The following is a 25,494-nucleotide window of genomic DNA, read 5'->3' on the forward strand; positions in this document are numbered from 1 at the left end:
GAGACCTGTTGCATGTATTGTCATTATGGCAGAGTGGAAAGTTGAGCATATTGTCTCTTCTGTTCCAGGAATGCTTCTGCATACAAAGGCACCCTGTGCTCACAAAGTCAGAGTGGTTGTAAACCCTTACATACAGGATATCCAGCGACGTGACTGGCCTCAGGTTACATAGTCGTGAGGTTGAAAAAAAGACACAAGTCCATCCAGTCCGACCTATGTGTGTGATTATATGTCAGTATTACATTGTATATCTCTGTATGTTGTGGTCGTTTAGGTGTTTATGTAATCGTTTTTCTTAATTATCGATTTCTCCCCGCTGAAACCACCGCTTGTGGAAGAGAATTCCACATCCTCACCGCTTTTACAGTAAAGAACCCTCTACGCAGTTTAAGGTTAAAATGCTTCTCTTCTAATTTTAGTGAATGGTCGCGTGTCTTTTTAAATTCCCTTTCACTGAAAGTTTTATCCCTATTGTGGGGTCACCAGTACAGTATTTGTACATTGAAATCCTATCTCCTCTCAAGCGTGTCTTTTCCAGAGAGAATACGTTCAGTGCTCACAACCTTTCCTCATAACTAATATCCTCCAGGCCCTTTATTAGTTTTGTTGTCCTTCTTTGTACTCACTCCATTTCCAGCACATCTTTCCTGAGGACTGGTGCACAGAACTGGACAGCATACTTCAGGTGCGGCCGGACCAGAGTCTTGTAGAGCGGGAGAATTATCATTTTATCTCTGGAGTTGAATTTATGCCAATATTCTGTTTGCTTTGTTAGCAGCGGCTTGGCATTGCATGCCATTGCTGAGCTTATCATCTACTAGGACCCCCAGGTCCTTTTTCCATCTTAGATTCCCTTGTGGTTCTCTCCCTAGTTAGTAGATTGTATTCATATTTTTGGCACCCAAATGCGTTATTTTACATTGAACTTGATTTGCCATCTAGTTGCCCACCTCGTAAATTTAATCAGATCGTCTTGCAAGGTTTCCACATCCTGCGGAGAAGTTATTGCCCTGTTTAGCTTAGTATCGTCCGCAAATACAGAGATTGAGCTGTTTACCCCATCCTTCAGGTCGTTTATGAACAAATTAAATTGAATTAGTCCCAGGACAGAACGGTGGGGGACCCCACTACCCACCCCTGACCATTCCGAGTACTCCCCATTTATCACCACCTTTTGGACTGACCCCTGTAGCCAGTTTTCAGTCCATGTACTCCCCCTATAGTCCATGCTGACAGATCTTAGTTTGTACAGTAAACGTTTATGGGGAACTGGGTCAAATGCCTTTGCACAATACAAATACACTACGTCTACAGCCCTTCCTTTTATCTAAATAGCAGCTCACTTCTTCATAAAAGGCGATACACAGAGCTGACACCAATCCTCCTGCATAAGTTGTACCTGTTTAACTGCAGCCCTCTCGTCTCTACCACCATTCATAGTGCAGAATTTATACAGCTCGTCTAAGCTTTCAGAAAGCAGGGGACAGGTAGCTGAAGTTGCACTCTGCAGATCTCGATGAAAGCTGATTGGAGGGAAGGGACACGCCACCCTTCACACAGCACACAGAAAGAGCTGAGGCTGTCAATCACAGGCTGTGTGTAGGAATGTCCCTCCCTTGCCACTTTTTTTTCCCTTGTCAGGGAAAACTCGTCAGAAGTGCAAGTAGTAGAGGAATGGCAACAGAGAAAAATTACACTTGCTCTGGATTGAGACAAGTACACGCTATAGAGGGATACACGGTTTCATATTTCAAGGATATGTAAAAGTTTGTGGCTTTAAAAACAAAAAAACAAACATGTCATGCAGTTGGTTTTGCACAGAGTCCCCGATCCTCCTCTTCTGGGTTCCCACAGCGGCACTCCTGGCTCCTCTTCTCGAGTGCCACCTTGGAGAGCCGCTCTCCCTCGGGTCACTCGTGTGGGCACCCTCCCGTGCCCTGCTGCTCTGTCTGTAGACACAGACAGAAGGACTTGGCCACACCCTTCGGCTCCCACATCATTGGATTTGATTGACAGCAGCGTGAGCCAATGGCTGCGCTGCGGTCAATCTATCCAATCAGGGCCCGAGACACTGGCTAGAGCTGGTGTGCTAATCCCCATCATGGGTTTAGGTAAGTAAAAGGGGGGGCTCCGGGGGGCTGCTGCATCATAGGATGTTTTAGAACCCCTTTTCGTGTCTGAGGTTTACAACCATTTTAACTGCTTCCTCTCTGCCATGCTTGCATATACAGGACGTCCCCGAACATGATGGATGATATCTCAGTTTGATCAGATGCTTTGGAGGCTGGAGAAGAGATCTGGGGCCTTTTAGAGGACCTGTCACGGCGTTTGCTATCACAAGGCATTTTGTGCAACAAAGTTCAATCCTGCATAAATGCACATGCATATGTAAATGGTGATGGCACCACACATGGGAGGTATCACTATGAATGTCAGAGAGAGAGAGCACAACAATTCTAGTGCCAGCCCTCCTGCGTAGCTCAAAACTGGTAACATGTAAAGGCTTTAAAGTATCGCCTATGGAGATTTTCAGGTGCCGTCGGTTGCCACTGTTCCATGGGTGTATGCAATTTTAAAGTATGACATGTTGGGTATCTATTTACTCGGTGTACTATCATCTTTAATATTTTACCAAAAATGGGGTATTCTATTGTGTTTGGGTTCACTAAAACAAATTCAATTGTATTTGTTCCTGAAATTGTGCGTCTGATAAATTGCTGCACAAATATCATGAGACATAAAAAATTGCAACACCCAACATTTTGTTCTCCAGGTTCTCGGCTTAAAAAAAGTGTGTGTGTGTGTGTGTGTGTGTGTGTATATATGTATATATATATATATATATATATATATATATATATATATATATATATATATATGTGTATGTGTGTGTATATATATATATATATATATATATATATATATATATATATACATACACACACACACACACACACACACACACACACACACACATATATATATATATATATATATGTGTATGTGTGTGTATATATATATATATATATATATATATATATATATATATATATATATATATATATATATATATATATATATACATACACACACACACACACACACACATATATATATATATATATATATATATATATATATATAATATATATATATAATATATTGTGTGTGTGTGTGTGTGTGTGTTTGGGGATTGTAAGTAATTCTCTACCAAAAAAATGCAGTGATTTTTACATGTAGAGAGAAATGTCAGAATAGACCCGAACCGGAAGTGGTTAAATAAAAAATAAAATTGAATGCTTTTTTATTTTTTGGGTTGCAGCATCTGTATATGTTATTGTATGTTGCTAAACCATGACTGACATTTCTGATGAGCTGAGCATGCTGAATAGCCCAGTGTGATCTCCTGGTATCGGGAAAATCTTTCTCTGGGAGATTTATAATGTGTGGTTCATTGAGTAGCCATCGGATAATTGGCTCAGTGTAACGCAGACTAAGCTATGACAGTATACTGTAAAGTCATGAGTCCGAACAAAACGTGGTGGAGGAAAAGACATGCTCTGTTTATGTAGGATTTCCATTGACATTGTTGCAGTGATGGCAGCTATCCTTGGAAAGTGACGAAACTGGGTGACATAATGAAAACAATGATGATTTGTTATGTCAGGGCCAGGTACGGAAAGGCTCTGGTCTGAGAGCATTTCTCCGGGGAGTTTGTGTTGCAATAATGGCATAGAGTTTCAAAGCAGTGGGAGTTGACTGTAGTCATATTAGTGCACTAAGAATCCTGGCTTCTATTCCTGTCATTAGCTATCCGTTCTTTTGTATATTAAAGAAAAAAAAAATTGGGGTTGTCTTTTTATATGACATGGTGTATTAAAATATGCGTTCTAAAAAAACAACGTATTTCTAATGTGAAAAAAACACTTTAATGCCCTGTACACACGGTCGGATTTTTCAACGGAAAATGTTCGACGAGAGCTTGTTGTCTGAAATTCCGACCATGTGTAGGCTCCATCGGACATTTTCCATTGCAATTTCTGTCACACAGAATTTGAGATCTGGATCTCAAATTTTCAGACAACAAAATCTGTTCTCGTAAATTCCGATCGTGTGTACACAGTTCCGACGCACAAAGTTCCACGCATGCTCAGAATCAAGCAGAAGAGCCGCATTGGCTATTGAACTTCATTTTTCTCGGCTCATCGTACGTATGTCACCGCATTCTTGATGTTCCGTATTTCTGACAAGATTTGTGTTGCTGTGTGTATGCAAGACAAGTTTGAGCCAACATGTCGTAAAAAATCCAAGGATTTTGTTGTCGGACTATCCGCTCAATGTCTGATCGTGTGTACGGGGCATAACATTGCTAGGACTCCATGGATCCCCCAGTGATGGGACACAGGTGGCATTTCAAGTCCTCCTTTACTAGTACACCAAGCATCCTCCACTGATAGGATTCAGGTAGCTCTCTTGGAAAGCCACCTTGTATCCTCCTTTGCTTGAACACCAAGCATTCTTCACTGATAGGACACAGGTGGCTTCCTTGGGAAGCCACGTTGTGTCCTCATTTGCTAGGACACCATAGACCCCCCCCACTGATAGGATGCAGATGGCTTCCTTGGGAAGCCACCTTGGATACCCCTTTGCCAGGACATCAAGTATCCGCCACTGATAGGACACAGGTGGCTTCCCAAGAAAGCCACCTTGCATCCCCCTTTGCTAGGACATCAAGCATCCATCACTGATAGGACACAGGTGGCTTCCCAAGGAAGCCATTCTGCATCCCCTTTGCTAGGATTCCATGCATCCTCCACTGATAGGATGCAGTTGACTTCCCAAGGAAGCCACCTAGTGTCCTCCATTGCTAGGACACAGACAGCTTGTGCCGCCTAGAGTCCTACAAATTCTAGGGTTCAGGCGGCTCTTGTACTCCACTAGAGTGTATTTGTGCAAGCACAAACATTTATATGTATACATTGTGAAATACGGTACATACACAGGACTTTTTTTTTTTTTTTTCAGTAAATGTGAATCTGAATGCAGTGCACATTTACTGATCTTTACGAATATGTGTGCAAAAGCCCTTAGACGCCTTTCAGATTTTTAATCTGGGGAATACACATCACTTATTCTGGTGACACCTTCTGTCAAAGGACAGGAAGATAAATCCCCCCAATGGGTACCTGAACATCCCGCCATATGCAAAATGAGAGCGCCAAGCTTTAAATGATAACAGTGCATTAAAAGTACTATTTTAATATACTGATGGTTACCAGGCAACTTTACAGATATAATCTCATACCTCTTGCCTTCATGGCGCCTGTGATTTGATAGACGGGTCCATTGTAAACCTCCCTTTGTTTATATTCAGCTTGCTTGCAGCACAGTAACAGCATAGGGGTGAAAACAGGGAGACTCCTCTAGTTCATATTTATATAGCATGTTTGATGATTTTCATTTGATGTCCTCTATGATAGTGGGTTGTTTGCAGGTCAAAAACTAGGGTTGCACCAATACCACTTTTTAAAGAACGAATACAAGTACTCGCTGATACCGATTTTTGCTTTTTTTTTATTTTTTATTTTTTTAAATGTCGTGACAGTTTTCAAAGCACAATACAGACTAATGATATCTTCTTTATAATTATGAAGAACTGTAACTGAAGACATTATAAAAGAATAAAATGATTTTATATGCTTGAGAAATAGGAAGGAGGGAGCATCCACAATGCCACATCCGTAATATATCAAGGGAAAACAAAGATACCAAATAGATATCAACAGGTCAGACTTTTAAGGCATGGAAGCAAATAAGAAAGTAGAAAAAAAATATTTATTTTATTGAAAAATACAATATCATAAGTGTTCAAAACAATATAAAAATCATATGATATGATTTGTACATTGAGCCCTTTGTGTTGCGTCTACGCGTTTAGCCGTAAAGGCTTCCTCAGGACACGGAAAAAGGTTCAAAGACATAGCAAGAGAGAGCAACAATAAATCTCACTATCTGAAATGAGATATAATGTTAATAAATAAAGTTAAAATTGATATGCTTGTCACAAAGTTGTAAAAACAACAAAAAAAGAAATTTCACAGAACATGTTTATAAGTAATAAAAAAAAAATACAAATAGAATATTTACAAATGTAAAACCACAATAAACCAAAAGTGCAAAACAGTAAAAAAATATAACAGTGTACTGTTTAATCACGGAGAACAAAACTTTTGGGCTAGATGGCGGTGGCCATCTTGGTACACCCCACACTCGGTACACCCCACACTCGCCTGCAGTAAGCCTTCAGTCAGGAGGCGGCAGCAGACATCTTGTTACACCCAGCCAAGTCTTGAATTTAAGACTTATTTTAGCAGTAAACTGAGCTTATATAGTGAAATACAGTATTTTAAAATCTGTGAGACTGTTTTGATGTTGAACTTTAAAAGCTTGCCGTTGCTTTTCAAATTCACAATCAAAACATCACGGATTTTAAAATAGTATTTCACTATATGGGCTGTAGGCTTACCGCGGCCGAGTGCGGGGTGTACCAAGATGGGCATTGCGGTGTTTTGATGGAATGTCACTTCCGTTGCCGAATCTGACGGAACACCGGCATATTTGTCTTGGGAAAGCATAGTGGCTGTGCCCCTGCCCCAGCCAGCTTACCTTCCAGATGCCAGTGTTTTGTTGCATGTTGATGCTGACTCCTGTCTTTCCTCTGCCCACTGACATCCGGGAATGAGCATGTGAAGCCTCCGACTTCCTTGTATGACGTCTCTTCATTCCTGAAGGAGAGCTGAAGAGCTGGAGGTTTCGGATTAAGCATCGGAGCATTTGCACGAGTATAAGTACTCATGCAAATGCTCGGTATCAGCACTGATACTAGTATTGGTATCGATGATACCCTATCAAAAACCCTTTGAAGCACTATAAGACTGGCCATTTCATATCCATTCTAGCTACTTGTACAAGCTGTCTATCTCAAGCTCTGCTTGGGAGTTTCATATTTATGAATTTTAGTATTCAAATATTAATAATATCTTGCATTTTTCTGTATTTTGTTTACCTAGTTTCAAAGAAACCCGACAAGATGACATCTGGCTTGTTGATGTAAGTATTTTCCTCTACCGATTGGTGTTTGTGTGTACCGCCATAACAACCTTGAAGTCCTAAAAACTGCACCATTATACAGTGGTATGCATGTCTGTTCAGCGTTAGACAATGAAAAGTTGAATGAATAAAAATCTAAAGAGTAATGTTTATAAATCAGTTTTCTGTTGCTTGCTGAGCAGAATTTAGAACAGCTTGAAAAAGTATTCCCAGACACAATCAGTTCGTATATCTGAATCCTAAAACAAGTGACTTTACCTTAACCCTAAGCCTTATGTGTATATCTTCTTCTCTCCCTCTCTTTAAATTGCATATTTTTTTTAATTAAAACATCTGTTCTGCAAACCAGCATGTCTGCATTTTGTGCCTAGACGAGATTGAGGGGCTGCCCCTCCCAACTTCTGCGCATTCACAGATGTATTGCAGGGCTTTAGCTCCTGTTAGCCCCGCAGCATTTATGCACTTGCGGGATTCTGCATGCATGTGCAAAGTTGGGTCCAAAGTCCAAAAACTTCCCCCAGGAACATATCCTGTACGTGCACGGTTGTGCCGAAGGGCTCTGCCATGACCCAACATTCGGGTAGAGACTTTAGGCACATCTGCACAGGTGCAATAATAGTAGAGCTGGAAGGAAGGGGTGAGGGGGAGCACACAGACAGGGGACTAAATGTTCCTCTTTAAAATAAATGTGTGTGTTCTTCAACTTTCTGGTGAAGTTATTTTATCCACAGTGTTAGAGCTGCACGATTCTGGCTAAAATGAGAATCACGATTTTTTTGCTTAGAAGATAGATCACGATTCTCGCGGCATATCATCTTTCACATTAAAACTAAGAAAATAAAATTGTGCTAACTTTACTGTTTCGTTTTTATTTTATTTATTGAAGTGTATTTTTTCCCCAAAAAATTGCATTTGAAAGACTGCTGGGCAAATACAGTGTGACATATAATAGTGCAGCAATTGCCATTTTATTCCCTAGGGTCTCTGATATTATATATTAGTGTGTGTGTGTGTGTATATATGTGTGTATATATATATATATATATATATATATATATATATATATGTATGTATATGTATATGTGTGTGTGTGTGGGGGTAATTTTCTAGCAAAAAATATTGATTTTAACTTAAAGCGGGGTTCCACCCTAAAGTGGAACTTCCGCTCATCGGAACCCCCCCCCCCCTGGTTTCACAGTTAGCACCTTTCAGGGGGGAGGGGGTGCAGATACCTGTCTAAGACAGGTATTTGCACCCACTTCTGGGCATAGACTCCCACGGGAGTCTATGCCTCTTCCTGTCCCGTTGCACTGTCTGCTGGGACACACACGGGTCCCAGAGACAGCGCGGACCTTTCCTGTTGTGCTGTGCGACTCGCGCATGTGCAGTAGGGAACCGCAATGCTTCACTTCCCAATTCCCTCACCCAGAATTGAGGCGGCAGCAGCTGAGAGCCGATCGATCGGCCTCGGCTGTCTACATCGCTGGATACTGGGACAGGTCAGTGTCCATTTATTAAAAGTCAGCAGCTGCAGTATTTGTAGCTGCTGGCTTTTAATATTTTTTTTTACAGTGAAATCCCTCTTTAAGAAAGAAGTGTCAGAAAAAGATTTAGACTTTAAGTGGTTAAACTTCCTGCATTTACACATGGTTGAAAGCTTGTCAGACTGCCCAGATTATTTGTTTACACAAGAAGTTCTTTCCCTTTGATCTAAGAAGTTAGTTACAATGTTTCAAGTTCTACACTTGGCAGATTGCCTTAGGCTCGGTTCACACAGTGTGCGGCACGACTTGCAGCGCCGCGACCTGCACACGATCAGCGGCGACTTGCAAAACGACTTCTGTATAGAAGTCAATGCAAGTCGCCCGAAGTCGCCGCAAAAGTAGTACAGGAACCTTTTTTCTAAGTCGGAGCGACTTGAGTCGCTCCTATTAGAACGGTTCCATAGTACAGAACGGAGCGCGACTTGTCAGGCAGCGAAGTCGCCTGGACAAGTCGCCCCTGTGTGAACCGAGCCTAAGGCCGCGTACACACGCGCGGACTGTTCGCCCAACCTTGTCCGCTGAACAGTGTTTGGGCGGACAGTCCGCTCGTGTGTGGGGCTTCAGCGGACAGTTTCAGCGGACAGTTGGCCGAACAAGGTCTTACGGAAATTCCGAAAAACTGTCCGCTGAAACAAGGTTTCAGCGGACTGTTCGCTCGTGTGTAGGCTTGTTCGGCCAACTAAGTCTCGCGCATGCTCAGAAAGGATTTCCACGTCGGAAGGTTGCATTGCAGTGTATAGGACGTCGTATTTTTCGTCCCGTCGTACGTGCCGTTCACGTCATCGCGCACGGTTTCAGCAAACTGTTCGTCCGTCGTGTGTGGCCATGTCCGTCCATGCTAAGTTTGAGCGGACTGTTCGCTCAAACTGTTGGACGGACAAAGTTGGGCCAACAGTCCGCGCGTGTGTACGCGGCCTAATACTTTCTTTTGACATGAGCAGATAATCTCTCCACTTGTTTATATGAAAGAATCGCCTACTCTCAATGGAAGAAATCGCAGAGGGGGGTGAATTGAGATCTCGGTTTTTTAACGATTAATCGTGCAGCTCTACACAGTGTGACAGTGGAGTTCTTGCGTCATGTCTCAGAATCGGCACTTGAATTACATGGATTGAACATGTATGTGCACACGACCGCAGTAGAGCCATACAGAGTATATTCAGACTTAAAAGAGAAGTATGGGTTTGTTTGTTCCCCCCATCATACTTACCTAGGTGGATGCTGCATCTGTCCCCCAGCACCTCTACACTGAGAACTGAGTGATAAAACATTGATGGCTTGGTTCTCGCAGCTCCCTGAGCAGAGAACTGCTGCCTGTCATTCAGCATCTCTCCACTCTGCTCCACCACGCTCATTGGAGCGCTGAGCTGTGGAGGGGCAGGAAGCGTCCGTCTCAGCCACACAGCGGCTCGCTGAGAGGCTGAGCCAGGTGTCCGTCCAGGCCCCTGGCAAATCCAGACTTCCATTGTCGGGATGATGCGGTGCCTGGACTGAGATTGGTGACATCAGCAGAGAGCAGACTTCTGCAGAAAATGGGTCACAGGATTGCAAAGCGAATTGAACTCCTGTGATTCACAGGAGAAGTACAACCAAAACGAGCTTAGGTTGGACTTCTCCTTTAATTCCGACAGTCTTTGACAGCTCAGTCTCTGTGCTGGGAGCACACAATGAGTGCACAGAAACATTGGCCGCCCAGTGATGCATATATGCAGCATGTGGGCATTAAAGCTCTTTCGTTTTGTTGCCGCACATATGTGACACGGGGTGCCACCGATTTAATATCATGTTATTTTTGATATTGGGTTTAGTGAAACAATCCTCTAAAATGCTCCTAAAAAGTAGAAAAATCTTACTCTGCAGCAATAAAAAGGTGAAGAGGACTCTCAACTATCCAAACATATCTTCCATCAGCACAACACATTTATTTATTTTTTTTACCAGTTGGTTATAGTATCTTTCTCTGTGCGTCTCTTCTCCGTGTTCTGAAAGGCAAATGGAATAGAGCCGAGTAAATTAGAAGTGATTGCGTACATGTAAAATATAGCTAAATTGTGCTGTGACATTAAAAAGGAACTCTTGCCGGGGACATTACTGTTTTTATTGATTTCTGTAGATTTCATTCCCCGAGTTCTACACAAACAACTTGCAACGATTGCCAATATGCCTTAAATCCCGTAATGGGTATAAACCGAAGGGATTGAGAAGAATGGAGTTTGTTCAGCTGCAGATTTCTTTACAATTTTGTTGTTAAAACATTTATCTGGAATTTAAAACTAAGATTGATTAAACAGTTTTTTGGAGAATTCCAGCTGTTGTTGGCACTTATCTCATATAGATCTGCTTTGATTACTGCTATGATACAGCAAAAAAAAGTGCATGTGTTAGCAGTAATGTAGGCTCAGGGAAATGAAACCCAGTGGGATACTGATGGCATTTTTCTTACAAGAAAGGCTCATGTTATTATTTTCTAACAAATATAAGTAATGCATTTTAATAAAAAAATCTTTTTTTTTTTTTTTGGGGGGGGGGGGGGTTCTTTTTTAGTATTTTGATGCAGCTTTACCACCTGCAGACCAGATTTGCCCCTTTAACGACCAGGCCATTTTTTGCGATACGGCACTGCGTCGCTTTAACTGACAATTGTGAGGTCGTGTAACGTTGGATCCAAACAAAATTGATGTCCTTTTTTCCATACAAATAGAGCTTTCTTTTAGTGGTATTTGATCACCTCTGAGTTTTTTTTATTATTTGCGCTATAAACAAAAACTATATTTTTTTTACATTTTGCTATAATAAATATCCCCAAAAATGTTTTTAACCAACGCATTTCTTTCTATCTGTATGGTATGTAGGTATGTATTCTTCTACATATTTTTGGTAAAAAAATAAATAAATAAATCGCAATAAGCATATATTGATTGGTTTGCGCAAAAGTTATAGCGTCTGAAAACTATGGGAAAGATTTATTTTTATTATTATTATTATTATTATAATTGTTTTTTTTTTAATTACTAATGGTGTTGATCTGTGATTTTTAAGGGGGTGGCGACATTGCGGTGGAAAGATTGGACACCTTTGACACATTTTTGGTACCATTGACACTTATACAGCGATCCGAGTTATAAAAAATGCACTGATTACTGTGTAAATGTCACTGGCAGGGAAGTGGTTAACACTCGGGGGCGATCAAGGGGTTAAATGTGTGTTCCCTCAGCGTGTTCTAACTGTATGGGGAGAGGAGACATATCGCTGTTCATAATTACTGCACACAGCAGATGTGTCTCTTCTCCCCTGTCAGAACTACGGGAGGCTGGCGGGGATCGCGCTCGTGTATCGGGTCCCCCGCCGTGCAGCGGGCACCTGCTATGGCTCTTAAAGGGGTAGACGTCGTTTTGTGGTAACGAACCACTTTGCCAATGTAAATGTGCGTGAGCCCGTCAGCAAGTGGTAAAGTGGTTGTAAACCACAGACATGAAATATGAACAAAGCATATCCCTCTATAGTGTGTACTTGTCTCAATTAAGAGCACTGTCATCTCTGCTATCAGCACAAGACGTCTGACAAGTTTTCCTGACATCAAGAGAAAAATGGTGACGGGGGAGGGACTTCTAGCCAATTGACAACCTCAGCTCTGTTCCTGTGCACTGTGTGAAGGGGGGGGGGGCTGTCTCTTTCCTCCTATCAGCTCTCAGAGATCTCACTGAGCTCTGCAGAGTGTAATTTCTGCTCCCCCATCCCCTTTTTTCTGAACACTCAGATAAGCTTTATAAATTCAGCCATTTGAACAGATGTGGAGGAGAGAGGGCTATAGAGAAACACGTGCAACTTCTGTAGGAGGATTTGTTTCAGGTGTGTATCGCCTGAGGCCAGTCACATCACTGGGTATATGTAATAGTTTACAATCACTTTAATTCCAAGCATACATTTGATGGAAATAGATTACAAGACTTAATTGGACATAATGCTAAGCTGTCTTTTATCTTGGTCATTTCTGTTTATGTGCATGTCATTAACACAATGATCCAGTATTGTATCTTGTTAAAGGAGAAGTACAGCCAAAGCTTGTTTAGCTGTACTTCTTCTATGGATCACAGTTCGTTTTGCACTCCTATGACCTGTTTTCAGCAGACAGCGGGCTGAAGCCTGCTGTTGGCTGATGTCACAGAGCTGGGCCAGGATCGGGCAAGTTTGCGACCATATGGTCAGAATCCGCCCACATGCCTGGACCCGCTCCCGGTTCAGCCTCTTAGCGAGCCGCTGAGAGCCTGAACCAGCTGCTTCCATCCCCTCAACAGCCCAGTGCTCCAGTGAGTGCGGGGGGGGGGGCAAAGAAGAGACTGGTTCTCCTGGAGCTGTGAGAACTGAGCGATCAGAGGTGTTTGATCGCTCGGTTCTCCACAATGAATCCAGCAGGGGACCGATGCTACATCCAGCTAATTATGATTAATTTAAAAAAAGCCATTCCCATACTTCTCTTTTAAAGGGGTGATCGGGGTATTGCTACTGCGTAAAGCTGGCCATAGATGGGTAGAATTTTGCACAAAAATTCTTAGGAAAAAATAGTTCGAGGAAAGTTTGTTTATCTAATCAGTTGGATCAATTCAATATTAATTTTTTAACCGCAGTGATGAGAAAATTTGAAGAAACAGGATGGAATTTTTTTCTCAAACAAATTTCTAACAGTGTACGTAATTTTCAATTAGTAATGTCCATTCATTCCAAAATCTAATTTTAAAAGCAAAGTCTTTCAAACGACATTCCTATGTCTTGAGAATTTTTGTACAAATTTTTCGACAAACTATTCCTAAGAATTTTAAATAGAATTTCTGGCCATCGATGGATCTTTTTTTTTTTTTTTTTTTTTTTTTTTTTTTTTTTTGTTTAACCACTTGCTGACAACAATACATATATATGTGTGTGTGGCAGCTTGCAAGTGGTTTACTAGGGTTATGGCTAAAGCTGTCGGCCATAATCGAGGTAATTTTTTTTTTCTTCAGCCAGTGGCTTGCTTTCTGATGAGAGCAATCCAAGCAGCTCATTGGACACTGGATCGCTTTCAGAAGCAATGGGAGGGCAGTCCCACTCCTTTCACGGCTCGCCAGTGTGAAAAGATCTGACGGTGTGGCCAGCTAGTGACAGAGGCGAACAGAGACCTGATCGCTTCTATGGCCTTGGAGGATGTAAGCGACGTTGTGACCAGGGGTGGACTGACCATTGGGTCACTCGGGCACAGCCCGAGGGCCCCATGCCACTAGGGGCCCCCGTCAAGGTTGCCAGCCTCAGTAAAACCAGGGACAGTATGTAAAAATGTGTGTTTTGTAAAAAAAAAAAAATCCTGAGATTATAGCTGCCCCACCTCTCCAGTACCTTCTCAGCCAATAGAAACATGTCTGTGTATACTGTGTGATTGTATACTGTGTGTGTTTGTGTATATTGTGTGGCCCCATAATCTCCTATTGCCCAGGGGCCCCATGAGTTGTCAGTCCACCCCTGGTTGTGACATCACTTCTGGTCTAGGGCGGAAGTAAGCAAGTCACGCCCACATATGTAAACTGTGTTCGCACCACACGTGAGGTATCACCGCGAACGTTGGAGTGAGAACAATAATTCTAGGGCTAGAAGTTACTCTAAACAGGTAACCTGTAAAAAATGTGAAAGCTTTTTTTAAGTACCGTGACATGTTGGGTATGTTTTTACCCGACGCAACATCATCTTTCATATTTTACAAAAAAAAATTGGGTATTTATTGTGTGTGATTTTTAAAAAAAATTTTTTTCCATTAAACTGTATTTTTTCCCCCCCCAATAAATTGCGTTTGAAAAAAATGCTGCGCAAATACTGTGTCATATCAAATTGCAGCAATCTGCTCTTTATTCCCTAGGGTCTCTGATAAAAAAAAATATATATATATATATATATATATATATATATATATATATATATATATATATATATATATATATATATATATAAAAATTACATAAAATGTTTGGGGGTTATAAGTGATTTCAAGCGAAAAAATACTGATTTAAACTTACAAAAATGTAACCTATTCCCCCACCCACACATTTGAGGTTGATAAAGAAATCCCCCAGTTGTCCTATTGTATTCTGACAGTTGGACTCCTTCGTTTTTAGAATACGTTGATTAGCGCTACATCGAAAATATCAAGACAATCCTGTCAAAACTCCTGAATGGGAACGGCCATATATGGATCAAAATTTGGCCAGTTCTTGCTGAACCAGCTACATTTCAATCCATGTATCCTCTAACACCCTAAAGCTGGTTACTCCATAACATCCATTACAAGAATCCTTTATTGGCTACATGGCAGTAACACACGTTTCGGCATGAAAGTATAAGGAGGGCCCTGCTTGTGAGAGCTTACAATCTAAAATGGAGAGGTAAAAGGTCTGGGGGAAGATTTAATGGAGACAGTAAAAGCACAGTTTTTAGGTGGAGGTTGGAGCAACTTCTCCTACAGGTGGACAGATTAGGAGTAAGCTGAACAGATGTGCAGAGTTGTTGTCTATACTATGGCATGTTTGTGATGTATTCCTTTTTTTTTTTTTTTTTAAGTTTTATGCTCCCTGGTGTGGTCACTGCAAGAAGCTTGAACCTGTCTGGAACGAAGTTGGCGTTGAGATGAGGTCTAGCGGTTCCCCAGTCAGAGTCGGAAAGATGGATGCAACAGTTCATTCAAGTAGGTGCATTGTATATGAACCGGTTTAGGAACACACAGGTCACAGATGGTATTGTGGTCTCATTCAAGACCAGAAATGAAACCGACACAGCATCAGAAGTTCTTTTATTGAACCCAGTGATGTGACATGCCTCAGAGATGGCACGTAGGAGATGGTGGGGAGCTGCAGTTAGAGCTCTTGTACAGTGTGTGATAGCTGATTGGAGAGAAGGGACACCCCCCCCCTTCAAACACCACACAGAAATGAAGGAAATGCAGAGCTGTGTTGTGAATAGACAAGGCTGTGTGCTGAGCTTTCCTCCCCATCACCATTTTATCTCTGTTTTGTTCAGATTTCATGACTGAGGTTTACAAACAATTTTATTTGTCTTTTTGGCTAGTTGAAAAGGCAAACGTGTGCCCCCTCCCCACACTTTCTGTCTTGGTGCCAATGGTCACTGGGACCAAAAGAGAGTGTTTCTTCCCAGAGCGGACACAGACAGCAATAGAAATTGACCCTTCAAGTAAAATGGAGGAGAAGAAAAAGCCACAACTTTTGGAATTTTTGTACATAAAACCATTTAAGTATTTGTATTAACTAAACAAATATTATTATACTGTTACATACAAAGTAGCATTTTTGTCCCAGACGGCCTCAGAACATGTGGTAGAAATTTCTAAGATATATTACTAATCAGTTTTTACCATATGCACATATACTGCATTTAAGGCCCAACTGCAGAAAAATATAACGCTATACCTTGCAGTGGAGCTGCATCTGCACTTTAAGGGTTAATTGCTTGTTTTGCCTCAGGTAGAGGAGAAACATTTTCTTACCTGACGTGCTCCCCATGCTCTTGTGAACTGTCCCTCGGCATCAACGCGTCCAAGTTGTGGACCCTGAATTGGTCTTGATGTCAGAGCCCTAGAGAACTGGAGCATGGGGAGAAAATGTGGACCTGTCTCGCAGTGGAGAGGAGCAGAGTATTGGGTAGGTAAATCTTTGTACACTGCTCAAAAAAAATTAAAGGAACACTTTTTGAAAACACATCAGATCTCAATGGGGAAAAAATATCATGCTGAATATCTATACTGATATGGACTGGGTAATGTGTTAGGAATGAAAGGATGCCACATCCTTTGATGGAAGTAGAAAATGATCAACCTACAGAGGGCTAAATTCAAAGACACCCCAAAAATCTAAGTAAAAAAATTATGCAGCAGGCTAGTCCATTTTGCTGAAATTTCATTGCAGCAACTCAACATGGTACTCAGTAGTTTGTATGGCCCCCACGTGTATGCATGCCTGACGTCACTGGGGCATGCTCCTAATGAGACGACGGATGGTGTCCTTGGGTATTTCCTCCCAGATCTGGACCAGGGCATCACTGAGCTCCTGGATATACTGAGGGGCAACCTGGCGGTGTCGGATGGACCGAAACATAATTTCCCAGAGGTGTTCTATTTGATTTAGGTCAGACGAGCATTGGTATCAATTCCTTCATCCTCCAGGAACTAGCTGCATACTCGCCAGGCATTGTCATGCACCAGGACCCACTGCACCAGCATAGGGTCTGACAGTGGGTCCAAGGATTTAATCCCGATACCTAATGGCAGTCAGGGTGTCATTGTCTAGCCTTTAGAGGTCTGTGCATCCCTCCATGGATATGCCTCCCCAGATCATCACTGACCCACCACCAAACTGGTCATGCTGAATGATGTCACAGGCAGCAGAATGTTCTCCACAACTTCTCCAGACCCTTTTCACATCTGTCACGTGCTCAGGGTAAACCTGCTCTCATCTGCGAAAAACACAGGGCACCAGTGGCGGACCTGCCATTTCTGGTGTTCAGTGGCAAATGGTAATCAAGCTCCACGGTGGCGGGCAGTGAGCAGAGCGTTCACTAGAGGACATCGGGCCCTCAGGCCACCCTCATGAAGTCTGTTTCTGATTGTTTGGTCAGAGACATTCACACCAGTGGCCTGCTGGAGGTCATTTTGTAGGGCTCTGGCAGTGCTCATCTTGTTCCCCCTTTCACAAAGGAGCAAATACCGGTCCAGCTGATGGATTAAGAACCTTCTACGGCCATGTCCAGCTCTCCTAGAATCTCCTCCATGCTCTTGCTGGGAGACTCGGCAAACCTTCTGCCACTGGCACGTATTGATGTGCCATTCTGGAGGAGTTGGACTACTTGTGCAACCTCTATAGGGTAAAAAGTATCTCCTCATGCTACCAGTAGTGATGCTGACCCTAGCCAAATGCAAAACTAGTGAAAAATAATCAGAAGTGATGAGTATTTTTGGGGTGTCTTTTCAATTGTAGGTTGATCACTTTTATTTCCATCAAACGATGTGGCATCCGTTCGTTCCTAACACATTACCCAGTCCATATTGATATAGACATCCAGCATGAGATTTTTCACCATTGAGATCTGATGTATTTTCAAAGTGTTCCTTTAATTTCTTTTGAGCAGTGTATATTGTTCATCTAGACCTAAACAAGCAAATAACCCTTGCCGTGTATTCACTCACCTTGACAGTGACGGTGCCTTTGTAAATGCCCCCGCCATCACCACCTTACATGTACTCTTGCTTCTGTTGACTCCAGCAGTGAAATCCAATGTGTCAACTGGTGATGGATGCTAATAAGAACAGAACAGTAACAGTACTCTCCTGGTCAGGTGACAGTGCTCAAGTGTAGTGATTGGATGCTGGACCCATGTGCTGTCACTTGGGAGGAGATCAAATTCTCTCTTACCTGGAAGCACTGGGTAGTATTGTCAGCTGATGGAGGTAGGAGTGGTGAGAGAGCATTGGTAAAATGAGTATTATTGATGTGTGGGTCTATTTGTGCTGAATGGCCTAGGTCAGGGATCTCCAAACTACGACCCTCCTAGCTGTTGTGGAATTAAACATCCCATGAGGCATTGTAAAACTCTGACATTCACAGACATGACGAGGCATGATGGGATTTGTAGTTCCTGAGCAACTGGAAGGCCTTAGTTTGGAGACCCCTGGCCTAGGTGAGAGTTTCTCTGTAAAGGCAAGCTGTATTGAGGAATTGCGGAGGTTACCAATTGTTTATCCTTTTCTCTGAAAATGCCATGAATCCAATGGCTTCAGTCCTGTTTCATTTCCTGCCCTGAAGCAAGTAGGAAGATTAGAGATTCTTATCTTCCATATGTGCATTATTGTTTACTTGATGGTGGGAACAACTTGGACTTTAACATTTTCAGATGGCAGTCGTCAAAGCTGTTTCTGTATTTCTCTTGGTATAAGTTGCCCGTGATAAGAACTTGCAGTGGTCTACCAAGTAATCTGTCGATTTTATGTAATCTCTCTGCGTTTGTCCCTATAGAAAACTGCCATTCATTGTAAAGCTATAAGCTTGTTGCAAATGCCACCATCTGCTTTTGTTTTTCTGCACATATTGTACATGTTAAACGGAGAAAGGTGGTAAAGGCAAACCCTTAAAATGTAAACCAGTCTGCCAGAACATATCACCATGTTTTACTGTAGACTGCAATTAGCACACCCTGCATTTACATATATTATTAGTTTGTTAAGTAAGAGCGGGTTAACCCTATAGGATAGATATTTACCAGAGATGAGTCTTTACTACAAATACAAGAATTTGTGTGGTCTCTATAGTTCGATTCCTAAAAGTAAAACTAAATAGACTTGTACCATCATCCAGGATTTATTGAGATAGAGGAATGGGAACCTGGTCCCCAGCCAGGTAACCACAAAGGACATGTGGGCAATTTGGACTATCACGGTGCAGTAAGACAATAAAATATAAAGTATACAATTATGAGATTAAAAAATAAATGTTATTAATACAGAAATAATGGTCAATTATAAATAAAAACATGACAATAATTCATATATTTCACCAAAACAGTCAACCCCGGATTGGGGGGGATCACAGTGGGACAATTCATCACAGAAAACAACTCGGCTAGTTTCGCAGACCCTAGCCGCTTCACCAGGAGAGTATCTGTGGATTAATTAACAGATAATCAAGGAACAGTATAAAGGCCCTGAGGCATGGGCGTCCGCAGCAGGGGGCAAGGGGGGTCAAGTGCCCCCCCCTGGAATCCCCAAGGTGTTGCCACTGCCGCCGCCATGCTGCATTATTTTTTTTCTGAGTCCGCTCTCTCCTGTGTATCACAGCGCTGGATGGCTGTGTTCGGCGGCCGCTCTGTAACACAGTCCCGCCCCCCCCCAGACCATCTCGTATGATAGTAGAGAGAATCAACGCTCTGCCTATCACATGAGCCGGTCTGGGGGGGCGGAACTGTGTTACAGAGCGGCCGCCGAACACAGCCATCCAGCGCTGTGATCCAGAGGAGTAGATGCCCATCCGTGCTACAGTGCCTGGATAGGAGGATCGAGGGGGGGGGGGGGGGCTGCAGTGCTCTCCTCCACCACCGCACTCTCCTGCCCCCCCCCTCTCTTCTCTTCCACCACCGCACTCTCCTGACCCCCGTGCTCTCCTCCACCACCACACTCTCCTGACCCCCCCCCCCCCCAAGTGCTCTCTTCCACCACTGCACTCTCCTGCCCCCCCCAGTGCTCTCCTCCACCACCGCACTCTCCTGCCCCCCCCCTGCTCTTCTCTTCCACCACCGCACTCTCCTGACCCCCGTGCTCACCTCCACCACCACACTCTCCTGACCCCCCCCAGTCCTCTCTTCCACCACTGCACTCTCCTGCCCCCCCCCCCCCCAGTGCTCTCCTCCACCACCACACTCTCCTGCCCCCCCCAGTGCTCTTCTCCTCCACCACCGCACTCTCCTGCCCCCCGTGCTCTCCTCCACCACCACACTCTCCTGCCCCCCCCGTGCTCTCTTCCACCACCGCACTCTCATGCCCCCCCCCCACTGCTCTTCTCTTCCACCACCGCACTCTCCTGCCCCCCCAGTCCTCTCCTCCACCACCGCACACTCCTGCCCCCCCAGTGCTCTTCTCCTCCTCCACCACCACACTCTCCTGCCCCAGTTTTCTCCTCCCCTGTTCTTGCTGCTCTCCAGCTCTCCCCATCCTTCTCTAGCCACCATCCCAGTGCTTTCCCCCCCCAGTGCTCTCCGCCCCTGTTCCCCCCAGTGCTCCCCCCCGTGCCCTCCACTCCCCCCAGTTCTCTGCCCCAGTGCTCTCCTCTCTCCCCCTGTTCTTTTCCCTCAGTGCTCTCCCCTCCCCCCAATGCTCCCCCCCTGTTCTTTCCCCCCCCAGTGCTCTTCAGCTCTCCCCATCACTCTCTAGCCCCCACCTCAGTGCTCTCCAGCCCTCCTTACTCCCCACCCCTGTTCTATCTGCCCCCCTGGTGCTCCCCAGCCCCCCCCCCCAGTGCTCTCTACTCTCCATGCTCTCCACCCCTGTTCTTTTTGGCTCCCCCTTAGCACCCTCCACTCCCCACCCCTGTACTCTCCTCTGCCCCTGCATTTTGCGCCCACCCATGTGCTCTCCACCCCCCATAGTGCTCTCCAGTCCCCCGTGCTTTCCACCCCTGTTCTTTCTGGCCCCCACTGGTGCTCTCAAGCTCCCCCCATTGCTCTCCACTCACCCCTGCTCTTTGTGCCCCCCCCCCCCCCCAGTGCTCTTCACCACCCCACACTCTTAGTCCCCCAGTGCTCTCAGCCTACCGTGCTCTCTACCCCTGTTCTTGTTGGCCCCCCCAGTGCTCTCAAGTTCCCCCCAAGCGCTCTCCGCTCCCCACCCCTGTGATCTCCACTCCCCCTCACTCTTTGCCCCCACCCATGTGTTCTCCAACCCCGCCAGTACTCTTTGCTCCCCCTTCTCTCCAACTCCCACTCAGTGCTCTCCACTTCCCCAGGACCAGAGGGCAGGCTGACTGGGGCCAGAAAATGAGGACGGCTGAAGGTGCAGGTGGCCAGGGACCACTCCATCTCACAGCAGACAGATCCTCTGGAAGGAGCACCGTCCCCATCCAAAACGAGAACAGACCCTGCCTGCTGCTGGCCATCATGGATATCCTGCTGGCATGCAAGGTACTGTACCGAGCATAAACAACACACCTTCCCACAGACAGGGACTGCAGACTGGGACACGGGGCACAGGAGGGGCTGCAATGATGTGTACAGTGAGACTGCATTCACGACACAGTAAAGCTGCATTTGAAGGGCACGGTGAGGCTGCATTTGAAGGGCACGGTGAGGCTGCATTTGGTGGGCACAGTGAGGCTGCATTTGGTGGGCACAGTGAGGCTGCATTTGGTGGGCACAGTGAGGCTGCATTTGGTGGGCACTGGTGAGGCTGCATTGAGCTCTTGCATCAAGTCTGCAGTCTCTGTCCATCTCCTGTAGCATGTCTGAAGTCTCTGAGGGAGTCTGGAGAGGAGTCAAAAGTGGGAGCACCGCCGGGATGGGGGTCATGGGAGAAGTCAGACTTGTGTGGACTGTGGATAGGAGACTATAGGATAAAACCTCCAAGCTGGAGCCGACTGACTGAGCCCTGCACAGTGCACCTGAGAGGAGGTCAGTGAAAGCACCGCCAGGCCAGTCGAGGGTCACTGATGTAAGGGGGCAGTGAATATGATAATGTAAGGGGCACTGATATAAAGGGTTTCCTCCTTATATTAGTAACCCACCCCCCTTACCTTAGAGTATTCTTTCTGCAGAAGGTGGTCCCCCCCCCCCCCCCCCACGTTCTGAGTTTCTGGGGTCCCCCTTGATGATTGATCACTTACCACTATTAACTGGAATTTGAATATATATATATATATATATATATATATATATATATATATATATATATATATATATATATATATATATATATATATATATATATATATATATATATATAGCCCTATGTGATTTCATATCTATATCTAATACTCTCTTCATCAAATGTGCTTTAAAATGTATGGTTTTTCCCTTTCATGAACAAGAAAATAATGATGTTATGCTGTTGGGCTGGTATAATAATGCTGTGAGGCTGGTATGAAATTTTTTCCAGGGCTGGTTTTTGAAAGCATGGGCGTCCGCAAGGTTACTCAGGTGGCTGCGTACCATGCATATATAGCCTAGAGAACGTACATCTTTTTACATTGCAATACATCTGTCGTTGCCATATTTTTATCTTGATGAAAACAGCCTATACAGTGACAGTATGAGATCAAAATATGGCCATAACAGATGTATTGCAATGTAAAAAGATGTACATTCTCTAGGCTATATGGGCATGGAACACAGCCGCCAGAGTAACTTCCAATACAAAGTGAAGATGAAATATCTGTTATATAACACATATTTATTACCAGTGGAAAGATTTTCATGAGATTGTCGAAAAGGGGCGGAGCATGAGTGGCCTTGAAATGATGCCCCCCCTTGGAAAAAGTTCTGCGGACGCCCATGCCCTGAGGCAGAAACAATAAGAAGAAATATAACCTAACATTTAAACACATAATTGATGCATAGGGGGGGAGGACTGCTTACCCTTGTCCCGACAGTACCCGATCGCAGGGCATGACCATTAAGAGGGGGTCTCCCACGGCGAATCGAGGGAGCTATAAAACATGGTGATAGTCCAAATTGCCCACGTGTCCTTTTGTCGTTACCTGGCTGGGGACCAGGTTCCCATTCCTCTATCTCTTTACTACAAATGTTTTAACTCTTGGTTCATAAGGCCTTTTTTATAAATAATATATTTAACACTATGTTTAAAGGATGCGTTTTCATTTATTAAAACAGACGTTTTTTTTTTTTTTTATACATTTTCACTTCCGTCATAATCCCAAAAAGCAAGTATATTTTTCATCTGTTACAGTTGCACAGATTTTTTTAAATCGCCAAGTGTAAGAGGTGTTATCACCATAAAAAAGGGCAATAATCATGTGGGCTCTGAGCATGCTATTAACCACTTGACCTCCAGAAGATTTACCCCCCCCCCCCCCCTTCATTACCAGGCCACTCTTTGCTATACAGCATTGCATTACTATAACTGAAAATTGCAAGTTGTGCGACACTGTACCCAAATAAAATGGATATATCTTTTTCCCACACCTACTTTTTACATTGTGTGTGTGTGTGTGTGTGTGTGTATATATGTATATATATATATATATTTATATTATATTATATTATATTTTTTACTTTCTGCTATAAAACACATCAGATGTAAAAAAATTCAATTTCTCCATAAAGTTAGGCCAATATGTATTCTGCTACATGTTTTTAGTTTAAAAAAAAAACCCAATAAGCGTATATTGATTGTAGATGCTATAACCTTTGCATAAACCAAACTATGGGATATATTTATGGAATTTGTATTTTTATACTAGTAATGACAGCGATCAGCGACTTATAGCGGGACTGTGATATTGTGGCGGACAATCACACACTAACTTGACACTTTGCAGGAACTAGTGACACTAATACAGTGATCAGTGCTAAAAATATGCACTGTCACTGTACTAATGATGCTGGCTAGGAAGGGGTTAAACATCTAGGGTGAGCAAAGGGTTAAATGTGTGCCCAGCCAGTCTTTGTGTTTACTGTGTGTGCTTCTTTTACTAGGGGAAGACATGGATTCTAGTCCCATGACCCCCCCCTGTCAAAACCTGGATCTACCCCGTTCTGTGTAGTTTACTGGTGGTCGGTGGGTACCAGAGGACACCCACAGACCAGCTTCTAGTGTGAATTTTCACAGCAGAAGCGGCCTACCAGCGATGTGTGTATGCCCCCTGCAGGCAGAAGTCTGGAAGTACGTAACACTGCTATAGGGCGATCGCTAAGTGGTTAAAGTACATACCTGCATGTGCATTAGTATTTGGCCTTTTTCTTAATGGGGAACAATCACAAAAACAAAATATGCAGTGGCTGTATCACAAATCCTACCAGGGCAGTAATGTGAAAGACATGAAAATTGAAGGGACTTTAAATTCTAGCATTCATGACCATGTAATTATATCCATATTTTGAAACATAAAAAATAATACACACACACACATGTGTATGTGTGTGAGATAGATAGATATATATATATATATATATATATATATATATATATATATATATCTCTATCTATTATATATATATATATTATTTATATATATATATATATATATATATATATATATATATATATATATATATATATATATATATATATATATATATATATATATATACAGTGGTGTGAAAAAGTGTTTGCCCCCTTCCTCATTTCCTGTTCCTTTGCATGTTTGTCACACTTAAGTGTTTCAGAACATCAAACCAATTTAAACAATAGTCAAGGACAACACAAGTAAACACAAAATGCAATTTGTAAATGAAGGTGTTTATTATTAAAGGTGAAAAAAAATCCAAACCATCATGGCCCTGTGTGAAAAAGTGATTGCCCCCTAAACCTAATAACTGGTTGGGCCACCCTTAGCAGCAACAACTGCAACCAAGCGTTTGCGATAACGTGCAATGAGGCTTTTACAGCGTCCTGGAGGAATTTTGGCCCACTCATCTTTGCAGAATTGTCCTAATTCAGTTACATTAGAGGGTTTTCGAGCATGAACGGCCTTTTTAAGGTCATACCACAACATCTCAATAGGATTCAGGTCAGGACTTTGGCTAGGCCTCTCCAAAGTCTTCATTTTGTTTTTCTTCAGCCATTCGGTGGTGGACTTGCTGGTGTGTTTAGGATCATTGTCCTGCTGCAGAACCCAAGTTCGTTTCAGCTTGAGTACACGAACAGATGGTCGGACATTCTCCTTCAGGATCTCTTGGTAGACAGCAGAATTCATAGTTCCTTTTATCACGGCAAGTCTTCCAGGTCCTGAAGCAGCAAAACAGCCCCAGACCATCACACTACCACCACCATATTTTACTGTTGGTATAATGTTCTTTTTATGAAATGCAGTGTTCCTTCTACGTCAGATATACTTGGACACACACCTTCCAAAGAGTTCCACTTTTGTCTCATCGGTCCACAGAATGTTGTCCCAAAAGTCTTGGGGATCATCAAGATGTGTTGTGGAGAAATTGAGACGAGCTTTGATGTTCTTTTTGCTCAGCAGTGGTTTTCTCCTTGGAACTCTGCCATGCAGGCCATTTTTGCCCAGTCTTTTCCTGATGGTGGAGGCATGAACGCTGACCTTAACTGAGGCAAGTGAGGCCTGCAGTTCCTTGGACGTTGTTGTGG

At 43.4% G+C, this 25,494-nt stretch overlaps 1 protein-coding gene across 1 annotated transcript in view; it reads left to right on the plus strand.

Moving 5' to 3' along the window:
• The window catches only part of TMX3 (thioredoxin related transmembrane protein 3), a 118,370-nt gene that overhangs the window by 8,425 nt on the left and 84,451 nt on the right, over nt 1–25,494 (plus strand). Inside the window, exons 3-4 of the mRNA XM_077492382.1 lie at nt 7,071–7,110; nt 15,234–15,357. Of these exons, the coding sequence (XP_077348508.1) occupies nt 7,071–7,110; nt 15,234–15,357 (164 nt within the window). The remainder of the gene's footprint in view (nt 1–7,070; nt 7,111–15,233; nt 15,358–25,494) is intronic.

The sequence above is a fragment of the Lithobates pipiens genome, unplaced genomic scaffold (genome assembly GCF_037356315.1).
Source record: "Lithobates pipiens isolate NorthernLeopardFrog02 unplaced genomic scaffold, aLitPip1_a1.2 Scaffold_19, whole genome shotgun sequence".
Taxonomy (NCBI): Eukaryota; Metazoa; Chordata; class Amphibia; order Anura; family Ranidae; genus Lithobates; species Lithobates pipiens.